Source organism: Ahaetulla prasina, chromosome 3 (genome assembly GCF_028640845.1).
Source record: "Ahaetulla prasina isolate Xishuangbanna chromosome 3, ASM2864084v1, whole genome shotgun sequence".
Taxonomy (NCBI): Eukaryota; Metazoa; Chordata; class Lepidosauria; order Squamata; family Colubridae; genus Ahaetulla; species Ahaetulla prasina.
This window is the reverse complement of record NC_080541.1, coordinates 57119609-57140562: the sequence shown is the minus strand read 5'-3', so window position 1 is coordinate 57140562 and position 20954 is coordinate 57119609. Positions and strand designations below refer to the sequence as shown.

At 39.5% G+C, this 20954-nt stretch overlaps 1 protein-coding gene across 3 annotated transcripts; it reads left to right on the top strand.

Annotated features, from left to right (window-relative positions):
• The first annotated feature begins 5686 nt into the window (after window positions 1-5686).
• On the top strand, window positions 5687-18437 carry RIOK3 (RIO kinase 3). 3 transcript variants are annotated; one of them, XM_058178455.1, is made up of 13 exons: window positions 5746-5919; window positions 8144-8265; window positions 9107-9252; window positions 9384-9491; window positions 10089-10198; window positions 11090-11233; window positions 12173-12300; window positions 13082-13270; window positions 14128-14287; window positions 14924-15004; window positions 15089-15178; window positions 16002-16109; window positions 17098-18437. In XM_058178455.1, the coding sequence occupies exons 1-13, from the start codon at window positions 5845-5847 to the stop codon at window positions 17203-17205; spliced, it is 1569 nt and encodes a 522-aa protein (XP_058034438.1). In that variant the 5' UTR covers window positions 5746-5844; the 3' UTR covers window positions 17206-18437. The 3 variants fall into 3 exon arrangements, with proteins under 3 accessions (XP_058034437.1, XP_058034439.1, XP_058034438.1); XM_058178454.1 differs by lacking the exon at window positions 8144-8265 and having other exon boundaries at window positions 5687-5919; XM_058178456.1 differs by lacking the exons at window positions 8144-8265; window positions 13082-13270 and having other exon boundaries at window positions 5687-5919.
• Window positions 18438-20954: the final 2517 nt, after the last annotated feature.

Genomic DNA, 20954 nt, shown 5'->3' with positions numbered 1-20954 from the left:
TAATAAAATAAAAAACAATGGAAAAGACAAGAAAAAGTCTAAGATCCTACATTTTTTTAAAAGAGTGAAATAGGACACCAACCGAAAACGCCTGTTATTTGTCCTTTCTCTCATACAAAACCAACCCATCTTTGAGGAACTTTAAGTCATCACTCATTTCTTTTTGATATCCATTACAAAGAGAGAGACTTGCGGTTTCCCCAAAGCTACAGCTTTATTATAGCCAATATTTTGGTCTATTAAAATTTATTTCATCATATATGCTGATTATGTAATGAATTTAATTTTAAGGTTTCTTCATTGTTTTTCCTGCATCTGGATACCAATGCTTGTCTGCTTTATATTATTTTGATAATAAAAGTCACATGAGCAATGCATATTTCAACACATATTTTTATTTATACCTTTTGACTTGACTTGTTACATTTATGATGCAGGGAAAGGTGAACTACAATGTCTTCTGGGCCCTGAAATTAATGTGAAAAATAGTTGGTAACATTGATCAGCACAATCATACACAAAAACCTGTGGCGTTGTTGCTTCATTCATGTTTTATTTGATACTGTAAGAGAGCTTTTCTGCACGTGTGTAAGGAAAGCTAAAAGAAGTCAAACACTGTACTGTATCTTTCAAGCAGGGGTGAAATTCAGCAGGTTCTGACAGGTTCTGGAGAACCGGTAGTGGAAATTTTGAGCAGTTCAGAGAACTGGTAGCAGAAATTTTGTGTAGTTTGGAGAACCGGCAAATATCAACTCTGGCTGGCCCCAGAGTGGGGTGGGAATGGAGATTTTGCAATATCCTTCCCCTGGAGTGGGGAGGGAATGGGAATTTTGCAGTATCCTTCCCCTGGAGTGGGGATGGAAAGGGGATTTTGCAGTATCCTTCCCCTGGAGTGGGGAGGTAATGGGGATTTTGCAGTATCCTTCCCCTGCCACACCCATCAAGCCATGCCCACCAAGCCACACCACGCCCATCAAGCCACAGAACCAGTAGTTTAAAAAATTGGATTTCACCACTGCTTTCAAGTGGAAAGAAGGCTAACCAAAACGGGAGGAAAAGGAAGCACTAATGGTTGGTCAGCCTGCCACTCAATCTACTGATTGATATTCAAAGATGTTTCGCTTCTCATTCAAGAAGTGAAATGTCTTCAAAGAAAACCCAGAAAGTCCAGTTGCCTCTTGAAAAAGCACCTTTTGGACAACCATAATAATAATAATAATAATAATAATAATAATATTTTAATTTGTATACCGCCCTTCTCCCGAAGGACTCAGGACGGTGAACAGGCAGATAAAATATAAATACACACAATAATTAAAAACATCCCTTAAAAAACTAATTTAAATGCCCAAAATGTTAAAAAACGTACTCCCCCGTAAAATCACAAAATTTTAAAAACCCATCCAATAAAAATAAAAATCAGGCTAGTCCAGCCATACGAAATAAATAAGTTTTAAGTTCGCGGCGAAAGGTCCTAAGGTCAGGTAATTGTCGAAGTCCGAGGGGAAGTTCATTCCACAGGGTCGGAGCTCCCACAGAGAAGGCCCTCCCCCTGGGGGCCGCCAGTCTACACTGTTTGGCTGACGGCACCCTGAGGAGTCCCTCTCTGTGGGAGCGTACCGGACGATGGGAGATAGAAGCCGGCAGTAGACGGTCCCGTAGATAGCCCGGTCCTAAGCCATGGAGCGCTTTAAAGGTAGTAACCAATACCTTGAAGCACACCTGGAAAACAACAGGTAGCCAGTGCAGTCTGCGCAGGATAGGTGTTATGTGGGAGCTCCGAGACGCTCCCTCAATAACCCGCGCAGCCGCGTTCTGAACTAGCTGAAGTCTCCGGGTGCTCTTCAAGGGGAGCCCCATGTAGAGAGCATTGCAGTAGTCCAGGCGAGAGGTAACGAGAGCATGAGTGACTGTGCATAAGGCATGATGTTATGCAACGCACGGTCCGTGGCCAATAAGGCCCCCCTAATACATGATCTGATTCAGGGGGGTGCCGCAGATATTATAGGCGTTACGGAGACCTGGTTGGGCACTGAAGGGGGTGTGCCCCTGGTCGAGATGTGCCCACCGGGCTTCCGTGCATTCCATCAGCCGAGGGCCCAGGGTAGGGGTGGAGGGGTGGCGGTTGTTATCAAAGAGAGTCTAGAGCCGAGGGAGACCACTGTACCTCAGATTGCCGGGTGTGAATCCCTCTTTGTGAGGTGGGGTCATAGATGTCAGATGGGCTTGCTGGTCGCGTACCTGGCTCCTTGCTGCGTGACAGCTGCCCTGCCCGAGCTTCTAGAGGTGCTTGCCGGGGTGGCAGTGGAGACCCCCAGACTTTTAGTCATGGGGACTTTAACTGCCATCTGCTGGCTCGTCATCGACGGTAGCTCGGGAGTTCTTGGCTCCATGACGGCCTTGGACCTGACTCAAGTAGTGGATGGCCCCACTCACATCGGGGGAGGCACACTGGACCTGATTTTTGTCTCTGGTCAGTGGTTGAGAGATCTGGACTTAAAGGAAATAGTCATTGAACCTTTGTCATGGTCAGATCACTCTCTCCTTCGCCTGGACTTTCTGACCGCTACCCAACACCGCAGGGAGACGGAACCATTACGTTGGTACCGTCCCAGGCGCCTGATGGACCCGGAGAGGTTTCAGACGGAGCTTGGGCCACTTCCTGAGGGTCTGGCTCTCGGCACGGCAGAGGAACTAGCTGCAGCCTGGGAACGGGCTGCGGCTGGGGCTTTAGACCGTGTCGTGCCTTTGCGGCCTCTGACCCGGCGCAGATCCCAACCGGCTCCTTGGTTCTCCGAGGAGCTGAGGGGGATGAAACGCCGGAGAAGACGCCTAGAGAGTTCCTGGAGGTCCAGCCGTTCAGAGGCTGATCGGACACTAGTTAGATCCTATACTAGGACCTACCTAGTGGCACTGAGGGAAGCGAGGCGTTGCTACGCCCCCTCCCTCATTGCGTCGGCAGATAACCGCCCAGCTGCCCTGTTTCGGGTGACCCGCTCCCTCCTTCATCAGGGGGAGCGGGATGACCCGTTGCAGGGACGTGCTGAGGAGTTTAACGGTTATCTATACGATAAAATCGTTCAGCTTAGGGACGGTCTGGACCAAAATTGTGGCGATTCGGACGGGGCATCTGAGGGCGGTCTTGGTGATGTTGTTTGGGATGAGTTTGACCCTGTGACTCCGAGGACATGGACAGGTTGCTGGGTAGATTGAATGCCACCACGTGTTTACTGGACCCGTGCCCTCCTGGCTGGTGCTGGCCACTTGGGAGGTGACACGAGGCTGGCTCAGGGATTACGAGTGCTTCCTTGTTGGAGGAGTCTTTCCGGCCGCCTTGAAAGAGGCGGTGGTGAGGCCCTCCTCAAGAAGCCTTCCTGGACCCGGCTGTTTTAGGTAATTATCGTCCGGTCTCCAACCCGCCGGCGAAGGTTGTAGAGAGTATGGTGGCATATCAGTTCCCCCTGCACCTGGAGGAAACTGTCTATCTGGACCCGTTCCAGTCCGGCTTCCGGCCCGCTTACAGCACTGAGACGGCTTTGGTCGCGTTGGTGGATGATCTCTGGGGGGCCAGGGATAGGGGTTATTCCTCTGCCCTGGTCCTATTAGACCTCTCAGCGGCTTTTGATACCATCGACCATGGTATCCTGCTGCGCCGGTTGGGGGGATTGGGAGTGGGAGGCACCGTTTATCGGTGGTTCTCCTCCTATCTCTCCGACCGGTCGCAGACGGTGTTGACGGGGGGGCAGAGGTCGACCCGCGGCGCCTCACTTGTGGGTGCCGAGGGCCGATTCTCTCGCCTTTGTTCAACATCTATATGAAGCCGCTGGGTGAGATCATCAGTGGTTACGGTGTGAGGTACCAGCTGTCGCTGATGACACCCAGCTGTACTTTTCACACGGGCCACCCCAATGAAGCTATCGAAGTGCTGTCCCGGTGTTTGGAAGCCGTACGGGTCTGGATGGGGAGAAACAGGCTCAAGCTCAATCCCTCCAAGACGGAGTGGCTGTGGATGCCGGCATCCCGGTACAGGCAGCTGAGTCCGCGGCTGACTGTCGGGAGCGAGTCATTGGCCCCGATGGAGAGGGTGCGCAATCTGGGCGTTCTCCTGGATGAACGGCTGTCTTTTGAAGACCACCTGACGGCCGTCTCCAGGAGAGCTTTCCACCAGGTTCGCCTGGTGCGCCAGTTGCGCCCCTTTCTAGACCGGGATGCCTTGTGCACAGTCACTCACGCCTTGTGACGCCTCGCCTGGATTACTGCAATGCTCTCTACATGGGGCTCCTTGAGGGGCATCCGAGGCTGCAGTTAGTCCAGAATGCAGCTGCTGGTGATAGAGGGAGCCCTCGTGGCTCCGAGTGACACCTATCCTGCGCAGACTGCACTGGCTGCCTGTGGCCTTCCGGTGCGCTTCAAGGTGTTGGTGAACGCCTTTAAAGCGCCCATGGCATAGGGCCGGGTTACTTACGGGACCGCCTGCTGCTACCGAATACCTCTCACCGACCGTGCGCTCTCACAGAGAGGGACTCTCAGGGTGCCGTCGGCGCGACAGTGTTGTCTGGCGACACCCAGGAAGGGCCTTCTCTGTGGGGCTCCGCCTCTGGAACGAACTCCCCCCAGGACTTCGTCAACTTCCGGACCTCCGAACCTTTCGCCGCGAGCTTAAAACTTACTTATTTATCTGCGCTGGCCTGGGTTAGTTTTTAAGTTTATGGGTTTTTTAATGGGTTTTAGTCTCAAATTTTAATTGTGGCCAATTTTAATAAGTTTTTTAATTGTATTTTAATTGTATTTATATTGTATTGTCTATTTTACTTGGCTGTGAATCGCCCTGAGTCCTTCGGGAGAAGGGCGGTATACAAATTTAATAAATAAATAAATAAATAAATAAATCCCGGTCCAGGAAGGGACGCAACTGGCGGATCAGGCGAACCTGATAAAATGCTCTCCTGGAGACGGTCGCCAAATGGTCTTCAAAGGACAACCGACCATCCAGGAGCACGCCCAAGTTGCGTACCTTCTCCATCGGGGCCAATGATTCACCCCCGACAGACAGACCCCCGACCATGACCTGGATGACTCGGAATCGCCATAGATAGTGATCGATACAAACATCCATTTCATGGTTTCTGGCCGAGAGAGTAAGCATAACACAACTGCATTAACAAAACTGCTTTTGTGGAGTCTTTGGTGCTCTATGAGCTTTGGGTGATGACTTTTACTCAAAAGCAAAAAAAACAACACCTTTTTTATTTTGAAGCCATTTTTGCAACCTGAGGGGCGTTTATTCAATTGTTCCCCGATCTTGCATCTATTCGAGCTCGGAGAGGATTCAGGCCCAAGAAGGAAGCTCTTTTGTTTCAGTTTTAGTCTTTGGGGTCTCCAACCTTGGCAACTTTAAGACTTGTGGACTTCAACGCCCAGAATTCCTCAGCCAGCTTTGCTTTGCTTTCAGCTTTGCTGGCTGAGGAATTCTGGGAGTTGAAGTCCACAAGTCTTAAAGTTGCCAAGGTTGGAGACCTCTGTAATTTAGACCATTTTCAGAAACATCAAAGTAATGATTAAACGTAATCGGGAGGAGCGAGAGAGGGCGGGATCAATGGCGTCAATAGGGCCGGGGGGGGGGGGAGAAAAGCGACCAGAGGAAAACAGCTGAGCCGCTGGGCTGGAACTTGGCTTCGGAGCCAATGAACAGCCGCCGCCGATGATCAGGGGGCGGGAGAAGCTTCGGGAAGTTCCTGAAGCCGGAAAGAGATTCATTCCATTAGGAGTCGCTTTTGCTCTTCGGTCGGTCCAGCTGCTTTTTCCTCTTGCGTGCTTTTGTCTTGCTCCCTTTATCCGCCCAACATGGACCCCGTCGGTGTCGCTGCTGTCATCCCTGCTGCTGAAGCGAGCCCCAGTCCGGCCTGGCCTCAAAGCAAGGTGCGTGGGAAAGGGCAGGACGGGTGCGTGATCCGGGACTTCCCCAAATCTGGATATGGTTGAGGGGTCCCATGTATTAGAAACCCCCGAGAGAGAGGGGGCGAGGGGAACGGCTGCTTTAAACGCGTGGACGTTTGACGCCAACTGTTTGCCGGGGCGAAAACGGTAACGTTCGCAGCCTTCGTGCCTCTTGAGGGGCCGCTGTGTTTCTCCACTGGGTTAATTAAGGCTCCAGCCTCAGGCAGCCGAAAACTTTGGCTTTGATTCCCGAAGATTGGAGGACCTGATTCTTTAGACCCCGCTGGCTTCGGGGTTTCCAATCTTCCTTGTTGGACCCGCAGAGAGGCCATCTTTCTCTCTTCGAGCTCTCCGCCTCTTCGCAGTTGATTAATAACCGGATATTCAACAGGTGCAGCTTAGCCTAGTATAAAGGTTACCCTTTTTTTCTGTCACATTAAGGTTTTCCGAAGGCATAAGGGAAAGCTATCTTTCATCTTTTACTCTTGGTAATACTAAAAGCGTTTAACATCTCAGGGAAGACAAATCCTAACGCTCCCAGTGGCCACCAGGAAATCCGAGTTGGCCTTATAAGATTTCCCCTCCCCCCTCTTTAATTCTGAGCTCATTTGGGGCTTTCTTATCCCAATATTTGGGGAAGGGGGGGAATAACAAGTGGATTGTATCTAGAATGTTAGAGTAATATCTAAAGGGCTTAGATTATAATCCTTAAGCCTTCACCTTTACTGTCAATATATCACAAAAAATGGAATGGAGAAAGAAACATTGATGCTGTTTTAAATTGGAGGAAAAGTGGATATAAAGAGAAGAACCCCACGTAGTATTTAGATTAGAATCTCATCCCACTACTTCAGTAACTTTCTTTTAAATAAAAAATGTAATCTTTGAGGTAATGGGCTAAGGTGTATTTTTTCAGAAAAAAAATTAGATTTCTGTCTAATTTATTCTTTAGCAGGTGCATTCAAGCTAATTTTAAAAAGTTTAAAACTAATAACAAGGAATCAACTTTTTGGCTTATAAATGATTAGTAACATTGGACAACAAAGAGTTTGCTTTCTGAACGCTTTTGGATGTATCTTATAGATTTTTGGCTGCTAATCATGAAACTAACTTGTAATTTAATCTATTACATGCTGTTTTATAGAAATCATCTGTTTTTGCAATTTCTTCTTAGATATATTTCAAATTTACTATTTTTTGCTTGCATTATAAGATGCTTTGTGTAGCTCATGCATGTCCAGGCATGCACTCAGCATATTGCATAACATTTCTGGATCTGGTACAATTTGGGCATGCCTAGTCATGCTGAAGCCGTATGGATGCTGCCTGGAAATGCTATAAAAGCAGCTCACAAGCACAAATGTCACTCATTTTGTTGATATCAGTTTCCATGTATTTTGATGCAATTGTTTGAAGGCATAGCATTGTCTATGTACATGTAATTTACATAACAAGTAAGCCAGCTATAGACTTGCAGGAGGATGATTAGCAATGGCAGATATGTCTCACCAATGTCTTAACAGCTGTGATACGTTCTACTACATTTGTGTTGAGTACATGCTTAAGCCTCAAAGACGCACCATGACTGGAATTGTTAAGAAAGCATATGAACTGTACTTTGGTTGTAAGATTGATGATCAAGATAAGGCCCGAGTTCCTCACATTTGTGCAACAAATCAGAAACATTATACAATTAAATACATTATAACTATTAAAAATTAATTTCGTATTTTGCAAAATCCGAGTGTTATACATGCATTCTAAAATTATGTATTCAATTTTATGGGGTCTATCATAATCATCAAAAGTTTTTCAAGAAGCAAAACTTTTGAAAAAAAAAATGTCCAGTGTAATTTATATTCTGAAAAAGCAATAGTGGCAAAATAAATGTTTTTCTTAATTTTTGGACTTCTTTGTATACATATGAAAAATTGTAGAGAAATCTGTGTGGTGGAATCACTAGCTGAAGGAGAGGGAGCCCCTCTACAGGAAGTAAAGAGACATTCTAGTTTGGAGTTATTTCAGGGAAGGAAGTGTCTATTGTCAGAAAGGTTTCCCATGGGAAGGCAGACATTTTGGTGAGATTCTTACAATATAGTTGATCATCAATAAAATGTCTATTTGGGACTCTTCCTGGTGTTGGGTATGGTTGCTTGTACCTGGCATTGTATCTTCTGTTGATCAATGCAGTGTTTTGTCTTTGCAGTGCCCATGGGGAACTCCTGAAAACACTATAATATCATGTTCTCTTGCTGATGTCATGAGTGAACAGCTAGCTAAAGAGCTGCAGTTGAAAGAAGAAAGTGCTGCTTTTCCAAAAGTAGTATCGTAAGTTGAATAGATTTCCATGTCCACATGGTACTTATATATAATTGGCACAATACTTACAATTTTATATGCTCTATCTTGTAAGTCTGTTTTAAATAATTGAAATGTCTAAATAAATGATTTAAAACAGACTTACAGGACAGAGCGTATAAAATATAAAGCAAGTCAGAAAGGGATATATAGTAATATATATAGTAAGTCAGATAGGAAAGATGGCCACCTGAGTTATTTCATCTAACACAATAGTTTTCTAAAAGGAAGAAGCTCTTTATGCTCTCTTAACAAAACTCTTACACAGTGTGAACACTATCACTTCATTCATTCAATTTCAAGTAGGCAACAACATGCAGGAAGGAAGACATCTGCTATTACAATTTATAATTACAGGAAACTCAGTTCTTTTACTGTACATATGAAAGACCTATTAGAAATGGGCTAATTTTTTCCATTGAATGAATATAACTTGGACTGCTGATACCTAGTCCTGCAAATTCCTGCCCATCATTTATTTAATCTTCTGGTAGAGACAAATACTTCAAAATGGCTCATTGTGGGGAAAGTTCTTGTAAATGTAATTGCTTCCTGTATTTGGGACAATTTCACTCTGATAGTCTACCTTGCCATTCTTTGTAGTAGTCCAAATGTCATTAATATTTCATTGAGTATAGTAGTATTCCTGAGTTATATTCATGCTGTTTGAAATTTAAACTCTTCACTTAAGCTATACTATCCTTTGATTTTGTATTAATGGCTGCTATTCAACAATATCTATAGAAATAACAAATCTGAGTTGGTATTGTTTTGTCACTCTTAATATTTTATTTTGTCTTATTACACCCAGGATTATTGATGGACCCTTCATTAGTGGAGAGAATGTTGATACTTCCAGTGATCTTATGCTGGCACAAATGCTGCAAATGGAATTTGATAGAGAATATGATGCCCAACTTCGGCGTGAAGAAAAAAAGTTCAACGGAGATAGCAAAGGTTACTTCACATTTGTCATAACTCCCTTGTTAGAATAAACTTTATTTCTCATTCATCTTTGTCATAATCTTCAAAAAACAAAGGTGGTAGAATTCATTTTAAATGACATACATTTATTTTTGCTTCTCAAGTGTCCATATCTTTTGAGAATTACCGAAAAGTGCATCCTTTTGAAGACAGTGACAGTTCAGAAGATGAGGTTGATTGGCAGGATACTCGTCATGATCCCTACAAAGCAGGTAGTTTGTGGAGTCAAAATGTTTCAAGGAACCTCATGGTTAACAGAGATTTTTAGATTTCAGAAATAACGTGTTGTGATTATTGTGTTGTCTACTTGATTGCTTAATAAAAAGTAACCGGTAAAGCATCCATGTTTTATTAATACTAAAATATTTGGTTAGTATACATTATAAAGGTATAATTATGACCTAAGCAAAAGACAAATTCTTGATCCACAGGGTTTGAACTACATTTGTAGTGAAAGGAAGGAAGGAAAACAGCGATAACCCCAGTGTGAATAAATTTGATTTGTGACGGCTATAGGACCAATCAAGCGGTTCAAGAGAAGAGGGTAGTTTTTAAAGATCTGAATGGGTTATGTCTTTCTTAACAAAACGTATTAACTATTCTGTAGTGTGTAGTAACAAAAATAGCTTCCTTGAAAGCTTTCTTATTTAAATAATATAATGCTGAATCAGACTTTCTCAAGGGGAAAAGTTGCCTAAGCATAGTGTCGTTGGGATTTCAGAGCATAGAAGGAAGAATGTATAAACTATAGCTAAAGAAATGGTTTTGAGATAATGTACACTTAAATGTAATCTTCTGCTTATTTATAGATAAACCTACAACTACTCCAAAAAAAGGCTTTATAGGAAAAGGAAAAGATATAACCACCAAGCATGATGAAGTTGTATGTGGACGAAAGAACACAGCGCGGATGGAGAATGTAAGTTCTCCTAGACAAATAACTATTCTGTTACTGCAGCCATTGTGAAGGCTGCAGTAACAGAATCCTCTTATTTAAGAAAGGTTCTTACAGTGATTTAGAACTATCAGTAGTATGAATTCCTGCTCTCAAAATGTAAAGAAAAATTAAAGAAACCAAATTTATATATTAGTTCTTATAATTAGAAACTTGCCTAACTAGTTGAGATATTCTATTAAAATGTTGGCATGGGTAAAGACAGTCAAAGATTGGTTCTGTTTCAGCAACAGGAGTGAAATAAGTTGATTTTTACCCTGATGCAGTCTGGATTGATTATGTGTATTTATATTTGTTTCCTACTTTCCCACCCAAAGAATATTCAAAGCAACTAACCACCACAAAATAAAGTATAGAAAAAAATTGAAAATACAATTTCAAACTTAGATAATAAGGTAATAAATAATTAAAACAATTGAAGAAATTTAGAGATTTAAGTTTTGACATCTTTTCTAATTGTGGAAAAAGTAAGTTCAATTGCACTTAAGAAGTAGTGTATTTGAGCAGTTCAATGAAGGCAGAGCATGTATATGCATGAGTTTTCTGCATGTGACAAATGGATGACTATAAACCAGAATATTTTCAAAAGAACTACTATTACTGTCCCCATCTTAGTATGTCTATGGGTTCATAATCAGAAAGGTAAGACAGTAAGGTTAACATTACAGTTGTGTCTTTTTCCAAAATTTAAATTTGTTTTTAAATTTAAAATTGAATGGGTAAATAGGGAGCATATGTAGAGTTAATCTCAGTAATTTCAGTAATTCAACTCTGACTATATCAGCATGTAGATCCATTTTTATTTAAAATAAGGATGAAAGCTAGTTGCTTATCAATTTACATGTTTGTTTACAGTTTGCACCAGAATTTCAAGTTGGTGATGGAATTGGTATGGATTTAAAATTATCCAATCATGTCTTCAATGCCTTAAAGCGGCATGCATACTCTGAGGAACGCCGGAGTGCCAGGCTCCATGAGAAGAAGGAACATTCTACTGCTGTGCGTCTTGGTGACTTGATCAAATGAAATAGTTGTATATTTCTCTAATTACTAATCAAATGAAATAGTTATCAAATGCATAGTTTGGTAAAGCAGAGGGTTCACAACAAATAACTGAGTTTACATGAAGGAACTAAGAATTCAATAGTAGAATAGTGGCATTATTATAGAATCATAAATTTGATGGTCCCTCACAGGTCATGTAATCCAACCCTTGTTTGGTAGGAGATCAGCTAAAATATTTTAAACAGTTATGCTATCCAGCCTCTTAGGAAACGTCCAGTGAAGGGGAACATGCATCTAGCTACTTTTGCGTTTCTTCCTTTATCTTGGCCTCAGAACTTAGTGCCTTTCATTCAGGAAGTTTGCCACTCTTTGCTTTTTTACTAGTTTAATGCACTTAATACATCTTTGTCAGATGTAATCACATGAATAAAGTCATTAATGTGGATAACACAGTCTGTGTTTAAGGACTAGCATCATCTGCAGGGCCAGTGATTTACTTCCAGGATCCTGTTCTCCTTTGTGCCATGGAAAGATTGAAGAAAATACTAATTGTCTTCGACCATAGTCTTTGAATTCCATTCAAAATTTTCTCTGACATCATTGCTTGTCCCCAAGTGTGATTAAAAGACATCATTATCAGACTGTCTTATCAATCCTGGATACAAAATATCTGAAAGACATTGCACTTCCCATGATGTCATGTCAAGTCTGCACATTACAGCTTTGGTTCCTCTCAGTAAGGAATTGCACACTATCACAACACAACTCTTACGATCTTGAAGACACTGATCAAAATAGTTTTCATTTGTGGCACTCCTGTGAATTAGAAGAACCTTTTGTTATTTGAACCGGTCACCAAATTTAAGAAAACACTTATTTGCAAAATAATTGTCCTGGGTCAATAACAAGATACTCCATTTTTTTCTTGTGTAGGAAAAAGCTGTAGATCCTAAAACTCGTCTGCTTCTGTACAAGATGGTCAATTCTGGACTGCTTGATACCATCACTGGATGCATAAGTACAGGAAAAGAGTCTGTGGTGTTCCATGCATATGGAGGAAGGTATATTGTGGTATTGATAATCCCTAAAAATAAAAATTATTTTAGAGCAGTGCAGTATTTCAAATAATAAGTACAATGGAACTGTCTTGCATCTACCTTGCTCCCAGTCCTTTGCATAGTGATTGAGAAAGGCATATTATGCCATGAAACATTAACATAAATCTCTTATTTATATCTTTAAATTTAAGTACCTCTGGTGGCTCAGGCTGGTAAGACAGTCTGTTATTAACAGCAGCTGCTTGCAATTACTGCAGGTTCAAGTCCCACCAGGCCCAAGGTTGACTCAGCCTTCCATCCTTTATAAGGTAGGTAAAATGAGGACCCAGATTGTTGGGGGCAATAAGTTGACTTTGTATATAATATACAAATGGATGAAGACTATTGCTTGACATAGTGTAAGCCGCCCTGAGTCTTCGGAGAGGGGCGGGATATAAATGCAAAAAAAAAGGCAACTGAACTTTCTGATTTTTCTTGGGAGATGTTTTGGTTCTCATCCAAAAAGTGAAATGTCTCCAAAGAAAAACCCAGAAAGTCTAGTTGCCTCTTGAAAAAGCACCTTTGGGACAATAGATGGATGATTGAGAATCTCCATAGATTTTAAATTTAAGAGACCTGTAAAAATAACATACAATAACGTGGCAGGTATCACATATTTCAAAGATATGTGACAGTAGAATATTGACATATTTGAATAATACAAATATTAATCTGTCGATTTGCAGCTTTTAAAAAATGAGTTTGTATGACATATGCCTAAACTCAGTGTTTTGTTTTTCTAAAGTTTGGATGAAGAAATCAAATCAGTTCCTTCAGAATGTGCTATAAAAGTATTTAAAACTACTCTTAATGAATTTAAGAATCGTGAAAAGTATATCAAGGATGAATACCGATTTAGAGAACGTTTCAGCAAACTGAATCCACGAAAAATTATCCGCATGTGGGCTGAAAAAGAAATGCACAACTTAACAAGGTACAGAAATACATATATATATATATATATACATATATATATATATATATATATACATATATATATATATATATATATACATATATATATATATATACATATATATATATATATATACATATATATATATATATATATATATATATATATATATATATACATATATATATATATATATATATATATATATATATATATATATATATACGATATAGGAATTTTTCATTCACACATTATTGTTTAGGAATATATAGTTTAATACTTGATTGGTTTTAGTGTTGTGTCAAATGTTAATTCTATAATACTGTGACAGTAACAATTATTTTACCTTTTAATTCTACTAATATATTTTGGGATTCAGAAATAGTTAGCATTTATGAAATCTGATTATAGTCCATCAATAAATATCAAAGGGTTTTTTTAAAATATGAGTTGCTTTTACAACCTGTACTAATTCCTGAATAAAATTAATTACCACAGGATTTTTCAAATAACATCCCCCCCCCAATAATTGAGTTTATTCTACTCAATCTCAGATATCGCAGGAAGAAGTTTGACTGCAATTCTGTTTTGCCTCTACAATTCATATCAGGTTTGCATAAGTGAAATGGGGGTCCTGTTGAAACTCACTCTTCGATTTGCTCCTCACTTTGAGCAAGCCAGTTGCAAGTTGCTTAGAGATTTTGACAGTGCCTGCACAAATTGTGTTAGCTATTCCATTTCCTCTTGTTTAAATTGCCTTTGACCTCTTGGGGAGTTGGAACTCTCAGTTTGAGAAACTCTGAATTATCTTAAAGATAATGGACTTCATAATTAGACTTTTGTCAACATACTAATGTTGTTTTTCTTCTTTATAGAATGCAGAAGGCAGGCATTCGTTGTCCACAAGTTGTTAGCCTTAAAAAGCATGTCTTAGTCATGTCTTTCATTGGTCAAGATCAAGTCCCAGCTCCTAAATTAAAAGAAGTAAAACTCAGCAGTGAAGATATGAAAAATGCCTACTATCAAGTTCTTCATGTAAGATCACTGTTAAATGAAAATAGATCTAGTGTTATGGAAACAAGCTTCTGCTTGCAGTGTGATATTTTCTTCCTTTTCTTCCATTTTATACCTCATTGCATGTGCAACCAAATTCATTTCTGAGAATCTTCTTAGCACTATGGGATATTTGATAGGAGAGGCGGAATCCATTGAATCTTTGGCTTATTGATGAATATCCCATGTTACAATGTCTTGTCTCAATTGCAAAAAGTTCTGACTGAGATATATTACAATAATAATGAATAATAGGCACAGATGCAGAATTTGAGGTAAAGGAAATACTCAGTGAACTAGGATAATGAAAAGCATTCAAATAGGAAGAACTCCATTTTACAACATGGGGGCAACATTGTCCACTGAAAGAGCTACTTAAAAAGGTTTCATAGGTTGTGTGTTGTACATGAACAGACAGACAGCAGGTCTTCTAGGAATGGTGGCAAAAATCTGCAGAAAGAATCTGGAAAATATTTCCAAGCAGATACATACCAGACCTTCCAGAGGATGTATTGAATTGAAGACAGAGAGATCAGACAGACAGACAGATATTGATAATAGACTATTGAAATTTTTATTTGTTATATTCCAAAAATATTACTTGCTGTTTTCTTCCAGATGATGCAACAGTTATATAAGGAGTGTAATTTAGTGCATGCTGACCTTAGTGAGTACAACATGCTGTGGCATAGAGGACAGGTAAGCTAATTTTAAATGGAAGATAATAATTTGAAATAACCTTATCTGTATTTTTCTTAGTATACTCAAGCTTTTTTTTTTTAGGTCTGGTTAATTGATGTCAGCCAATCTGTGGATCCAAGACATCCTCATGCACTTCAATTCCTGTTCAGAGATTGTAGGAATGTTTCACAAGTAAGATTTCTGCCTATCTCAGTCTTCAGTAAATGGATCTGTAGAATTGCATTAGAATAGTTAAGTGTATTAAACGAGTTTTCTCAGCAAAAATACTGAGTTGTTATATGCAAAAGCTTTGGAACCCCTGTTCAAATTGTACATTTCAGTGAATCACTGTGCAAATAGACACAACAGCTGTGTACATATAATCAAGCAAAAGATATTTCTGAAAATTCAAATCCATACTTATTTTTTTGTTCAGTTTACAGATTTTAGCTAAGAAAATAGTGTATATATGGCAGGTGCCAAAGTTTGGACACCCTTTCATTATAGTCAGAAGTAAAAACGTCCAAATATTTCTTGTAACCAGCTAAAAATATTTCTATCCTTGCTTTTGGAACTTTTCCCATTCTTCTTGACACTTGGCATTTTTTTTTGCTTAAAAATATTCCTATATCTTCTTCCATGCACTGCATGTTTGAAGATCTCCGTAGATTTTCAATAGTATTCAAGTCTGGAGACCAAGAAGGTCATTCCAAAATGTTTATTTCTTGTAAGTACTTTATGATTGATTTGGAGATACATTTCAAAACATTCAATATTGAAATATCCACTCTCTTTTCAGCTTCAAGCCCTTTCTTACTTGCCATAATTATGATTTGTAAAATGCGTGTATTTTTTCCTAATGGGAGTCTAAATGTGAAATTGTCAAAGTAGAAATAATTTGCATGTATAGTTTAAGAACTATTATTGCAAAGTCATACATTCATAAACAATTACATACTAGGAAGCTTACATGTCTGGGTACCTAATAGATCCTTTTTTTAACTTTTATTAAAAGTTCTTTCAGAAAAGTGGTGTACCTGATGTACTCAATGAGCGAGAACTCTTCAATGCTGTTTCAGAATTAAACATTGCAGCTGAAAATGAGGTGGATTTTTTAGCTCAGGTAAGGATATTTTGCTTGCTTGTTTTTAATGAAGGGTGACTTTTTATAAACAAGATTTTACTCTAGTGTTGCTAGGAAGCTCTATGCTTGCTTAAGTTAAAGAATTTAAAATACGATTTGGAATAATTTAGGAAAAGTGGTAACAGTTTGAAAAGTAATTTGAGACTCGAAGTATTGTGCTGTTATCTGTCTCAACAATACCAAGCACTTCTGAAGAAAATAAGATAACAAGATCCAATGTCAATATTCTTATGGCTTTTTTTTTTGAAGGAAAGGTTCCTTATAACAATAAAATTCTTTTTTTTTTTTTTTTTGCAATTTGAGTCTGAGACATTTGACGTGATAGGGAGGAAAAATACCGTTACAATCCTTTAGAAAATCAACAGATGTCAGTAGCTTTTTAATTTAGTAACTTGAATCCAAACATATGCCTTATATATTCAGTTTAGTACTAACCTCGTATTTAGAACAGAAAATCATTCCACCATATCAGAAACTGCTTTACTGACATATCTGCTTCAATAATAATTGCCATGTAATGGAGAAGATAGAAGTTGCCTTTTGAGAAACTAAACAATTCTTCTGCTACAAATAAATTAATTATGTGTTATTTTTTAAATGCCAGCAAAGTGTACCTAATCCTTCAGGTGACATCATCAACTGAATTATCAGATTACTGAAGCAAGAGTTTCCTAAAGTTCGTAAAATTAAAAAATTACAAACCTGTTTTCACATCCAATAGATATTGTATTTTTTTGCCAAGGAGAAAGATGGTAACCTATGAGCTAATAACTATTGTCACTGAGACAGGAAGTTAATTCAGCAGAATTCAGTTTGTGTTTGTGTATTGTATGAACTGTGGTAATAATGTGATAATCTTCATTTGTAATTTGATAACACACACCAAAAATGCAAATTCAACAAAACAGTTTCAAATCACGTAGGAGTGCTACATAGTTTTTGAACTTTACATATGTCTTCTTTACAGATTGAAACTTTGGAGAAGATTAATGAAGATCATGTAGAAAATCATGGGAAAAAAACTTTTTTATTTACACACGGTGATGGGGACCCACCAGCACTTTATAAAAAATAGCACTTTGCATTGATCTGAATTATTTTTTTTTGGTATCTAAATTTTAGAGCAGTGATTAAAAGTCAACTGCCAAAGCCAATGGGGTACAGTATGCTCAGATGCTGTAAATGAAACATTCAGGGAATATACACTGGTGCTTTGATGTATTTTAGAAAAGTCCACAATTAGTCCATTGGAACTTCATTGCATACCTTTGTAACAATGAAAATACTTTCATTTTCTGTTAAATCAGATTTTCAGTAACAAAGTATGTATGATATAAGTAAGATTTCAAAACAATGTAATACTTTCAGATTTAAACACCAAAGTATTACACATATGAAGGTAAGAAAGATAGATGGTCTTTTCCTTGCCTCCATTGTTTCTTGTTCTTAAATAGTGGTATATTTTGAGTTACTGAAAATACGTTTCAGGTTCCACCTGACATTACATTATTATCAAAAGTTTGTTATTTTTACAAGGACTTAGTATGGAAAAGTTCTTAATATTTAACAAACGAAATCTATATTAAACACTAAAAACAGTTCAAAACTTTTCTATAATTTTTATACACAGTATAAAAAAAATTGGCCTGCAATTTGACTTTAAATTTTAGCTATAACACCGTCAGAAAGGTGTTATTAGATAATCAGTAACAAATATTTAATCTTTTATTACTTAAAATAGTGCTTCAGTGAAAGATAGTTCAATACCTTTAAACAAATCTGAATTATGTGAAATTAGAAAATACACAGCTGAGTTGTCTCTTATATACACTTGAGCTGATTGTAGATTTTCAGTGTTTTCAAAGGATTCAAAGAACATCCTCATTTTTAAAAAAAAGTTCATTGTAATATGGTATGACATAGTTTGTACAACCACTTGAAAATAAACCAGCAGAACCAAGTCTGTTTTATCATATTTCTCAGAATGCTGCCTACTTTGTATTTATATGCACAGAGACTGAGAGAATGAAATTTGGATTCATTTGTCATAAAAATTGTCCTTATGGGCTATATGTATAAGTGACAGAATTCCCAAGACTTGCATTTGTATTTTTAGAGAAATAATTTCTTTATTGCAGTGTAATTACACTTAACTTGATGAGAATTATTTTAGAAGGCCAGTATAAAGTGAGACTATTCACTGATACAGGTTTCTTTTTTAAATGTGTCCTCCTTTATGTTGCAAGATAAAGTTGATGTATAACATTCATATAATGTTATGGGAGTAAAAATAAAAGACATGAGATATGTTCCTTTTCTTCTTTTGTGCCAGTAAACATTTCAGTTTTGTTTCAAAATCAATATTTTGCAGTGTCTCAAAGGTGCTTTTTCAAGAGGCAACTGAACTTTCTGATTTTTCTTAGAAGACGTTTCGTTTCCCATCCAAGAAGCTTCTTCAGCTCTGACTGGAGGTGGGAAATAGAAGGATTTATATTCCTTGCAGACAGTTGGTCATTTGCATTTAGCAAGTCGTTAAGGTCACTTAGATCTGTTTCATCAGGGTCACATGAGTGGTGCAAATGGGTGCGGAGCCTTCTTGAAACCGTTGACAGGACTGTGTTGTAGATTGGAGATAGATGGTGTCATATCCCTCCCTCTCTGTTGAGAGAGAGCTGTTCAATTTTGACATAGATGGCCTCTTTAAACCAGAGGTCCTCTCTGTCCAAAATATGGAATTTACTGTCTTCAAAAGAATGGCCTTTGTTTTTTAAATGCAGATGGACTGCTGAATCTAGTCCTGATGTGTTTGTTCTCCTATGTTGTGCCATGCGATTCACTAAAATAATGCAAATGACCAGCTGTCTGCAAAGAGTATAAATCCTTCCATTCCCCACCATCCAGCCAGAGCTGAAGAAGCTTCTTGGATGAGAAGTGAAGTGTCTTCAAAGAAACATCAGAAAGTCCAAAGCACCTTTGGAACAACCATGACCTGGATGACTGAGAATCTCCATAGACAATGTTTTGCAGTATTTTCAGTTTCCCTAAAGCTGTTGTTACTTTCAGCTATTACTAAACAGGAAGGCAGAATAGGCAAAGCAGCACACTTGGCATTGCCCACAACAAGATAAAACATTTGTCAATGTGCAAGTACGGATAGTCCTTCAATTATGACCATTCATCCAGCAACCATTCAAAGTTTTGACAGTGCTGAAAAACTGGACTTATAACCAATCCCCACACTTATGAGTCACAACATCCCTATATTCAAAATTTGAGTACTTGGCAAGCGGCACTTCATTTATGACTGTTGCAGCGTACTGCAGTCATATTTGCCTTTTTGGCCATCCAGTACCACGCAGCCAAGATGAAGACTCCACTATGTTTTGCTGCCACCATCCAGCAGACCTGCTTCCCTGCCCTCTATCTTGGCATTCTCTTCCTCCTTGACATTACCTAGCCTGTCCTTCACTGGATTTGCTGGTGTCAGCCAGTGTCAAGCCCCACATCACGAGGGCTCTGTTGGTAGTGGACTCAGAGGTAATAGCAAGGGCGGAGTGACTGCCATAAGTGGCATACAGCAGGGTCTTCAACTAAGCCATGCTGTGCAGAGTAGACAAGGGCAGAACTGGGGCCGGGGAATGGGTGGAGGGAATTAAAGTGGAGGAAGTTTACATAGGGCAGGAGAAGCAAGTCAGCATCTTTTGGTTTAGTGATCCCTTGAAAACGTATCTTGTCTTGGAAGAACCAAGGCTTGAAGCTGGGAGGAACTAAATGGGATCAGGGTGGGAGCAGTTGGAAGACAGATCACTAGTGACCTCAGCCTGTTTCTGATAAAATCAATGGGGAAGGTGGTCTTAAATTGTGGTCCCAAGCCTTGCTGCACCTTCCTTGTGCACCCTTCCCCACACTTATCTTGCAGACTCCTGTGCACCCTCCCATGTCTTACCATGCCTCCCTCTCACTCTTGCATATTCTTAAGCCTCACTGTACCTCCCATGTGTCTTGTACACCCTCTCCCTGAGTCCTGCTGCACTTCCCACACACCCTCATGCACCCCAACATGTCCTCCCCCACCCACCCATAGCATTTACTTGCCTGCTAACCTGCTTGTGAGCTGCCTGGGGTTGCAACTTCCCGAAACAGTGGGATTTTAATTACAGATGGGACTGCAGGGATTTCTGTCACAAAGCAATGTGGTCATGCTTTACAACTTCATTACTTAAGTGATAGAAATTTAGCTCCTAGTTGCTATAGTAAGGACTACCGGTGTGCAAATTATCATATAATAAAAATTCACATGCTAGTACAATAATGCTTAGGATCATCCAAGGCAGATTAGAGTCCTACATGGAAAGGGAGTTGTCTGATATTCAAATTGGCTTTAGTAAAAGCCAAGGAACAAGAGACATTACTGCTGATGCATGGTGGATAATTGAAAAAGAATCCCCCCCCAAGTCATATATGCTTCATTGTTTATAAGAAAGGCCTTTGATTTTATCAACCATATCAAGCTGTGGATTGTGTTTAGGGGAATGGGCACCCAAAACATGCCATTGTTTTCATGCAGGCCTCCAAACAGGTCAGAAAGCCACAGTCCAAACAATGCATAACATGTCAAAAAAAACAACCCACCACCACTATCCGCTAGTCACTTAACAGTAATCACAAGGATAATTTGAATGCATTCTGCATGATATATGTATGTATGTGTGTGTGTGTGTGTAATATTCATGTAACTGGATTGTTGATTAATGTTTGTAGAACCAAACTGCAAATTCATCTGCTGTCTCACAAAAACTTTTCAAACTTTTATCATTAATCGGT

Excerpts from the sequence above, each read along its gene's own strand:
- RIOK3 (XM_058178454.1), top strand. The coding sequence starts at position 5,702 with ATGATCAGGGGGCGGGAGAAGCTTCGGGAAGTTCCTGAAGCCGGAAAG. Across the intron at positions 15,179-16,001 it reads ATTGTAGGAATGTTTCACAA|TTCTTTCAGAAAAGTGGTGT; the intron begins GTAAGATTTCTG and ends TTTTATTAAAAG. Across the intron at positions 16,110-17,097 it reads AGGTGGATTTTTTAGCTCAG|ATTGAAACTTTGGAGAAGAT; the intron begins GTAAGGATATTT and ends TCTTCTTTACAG.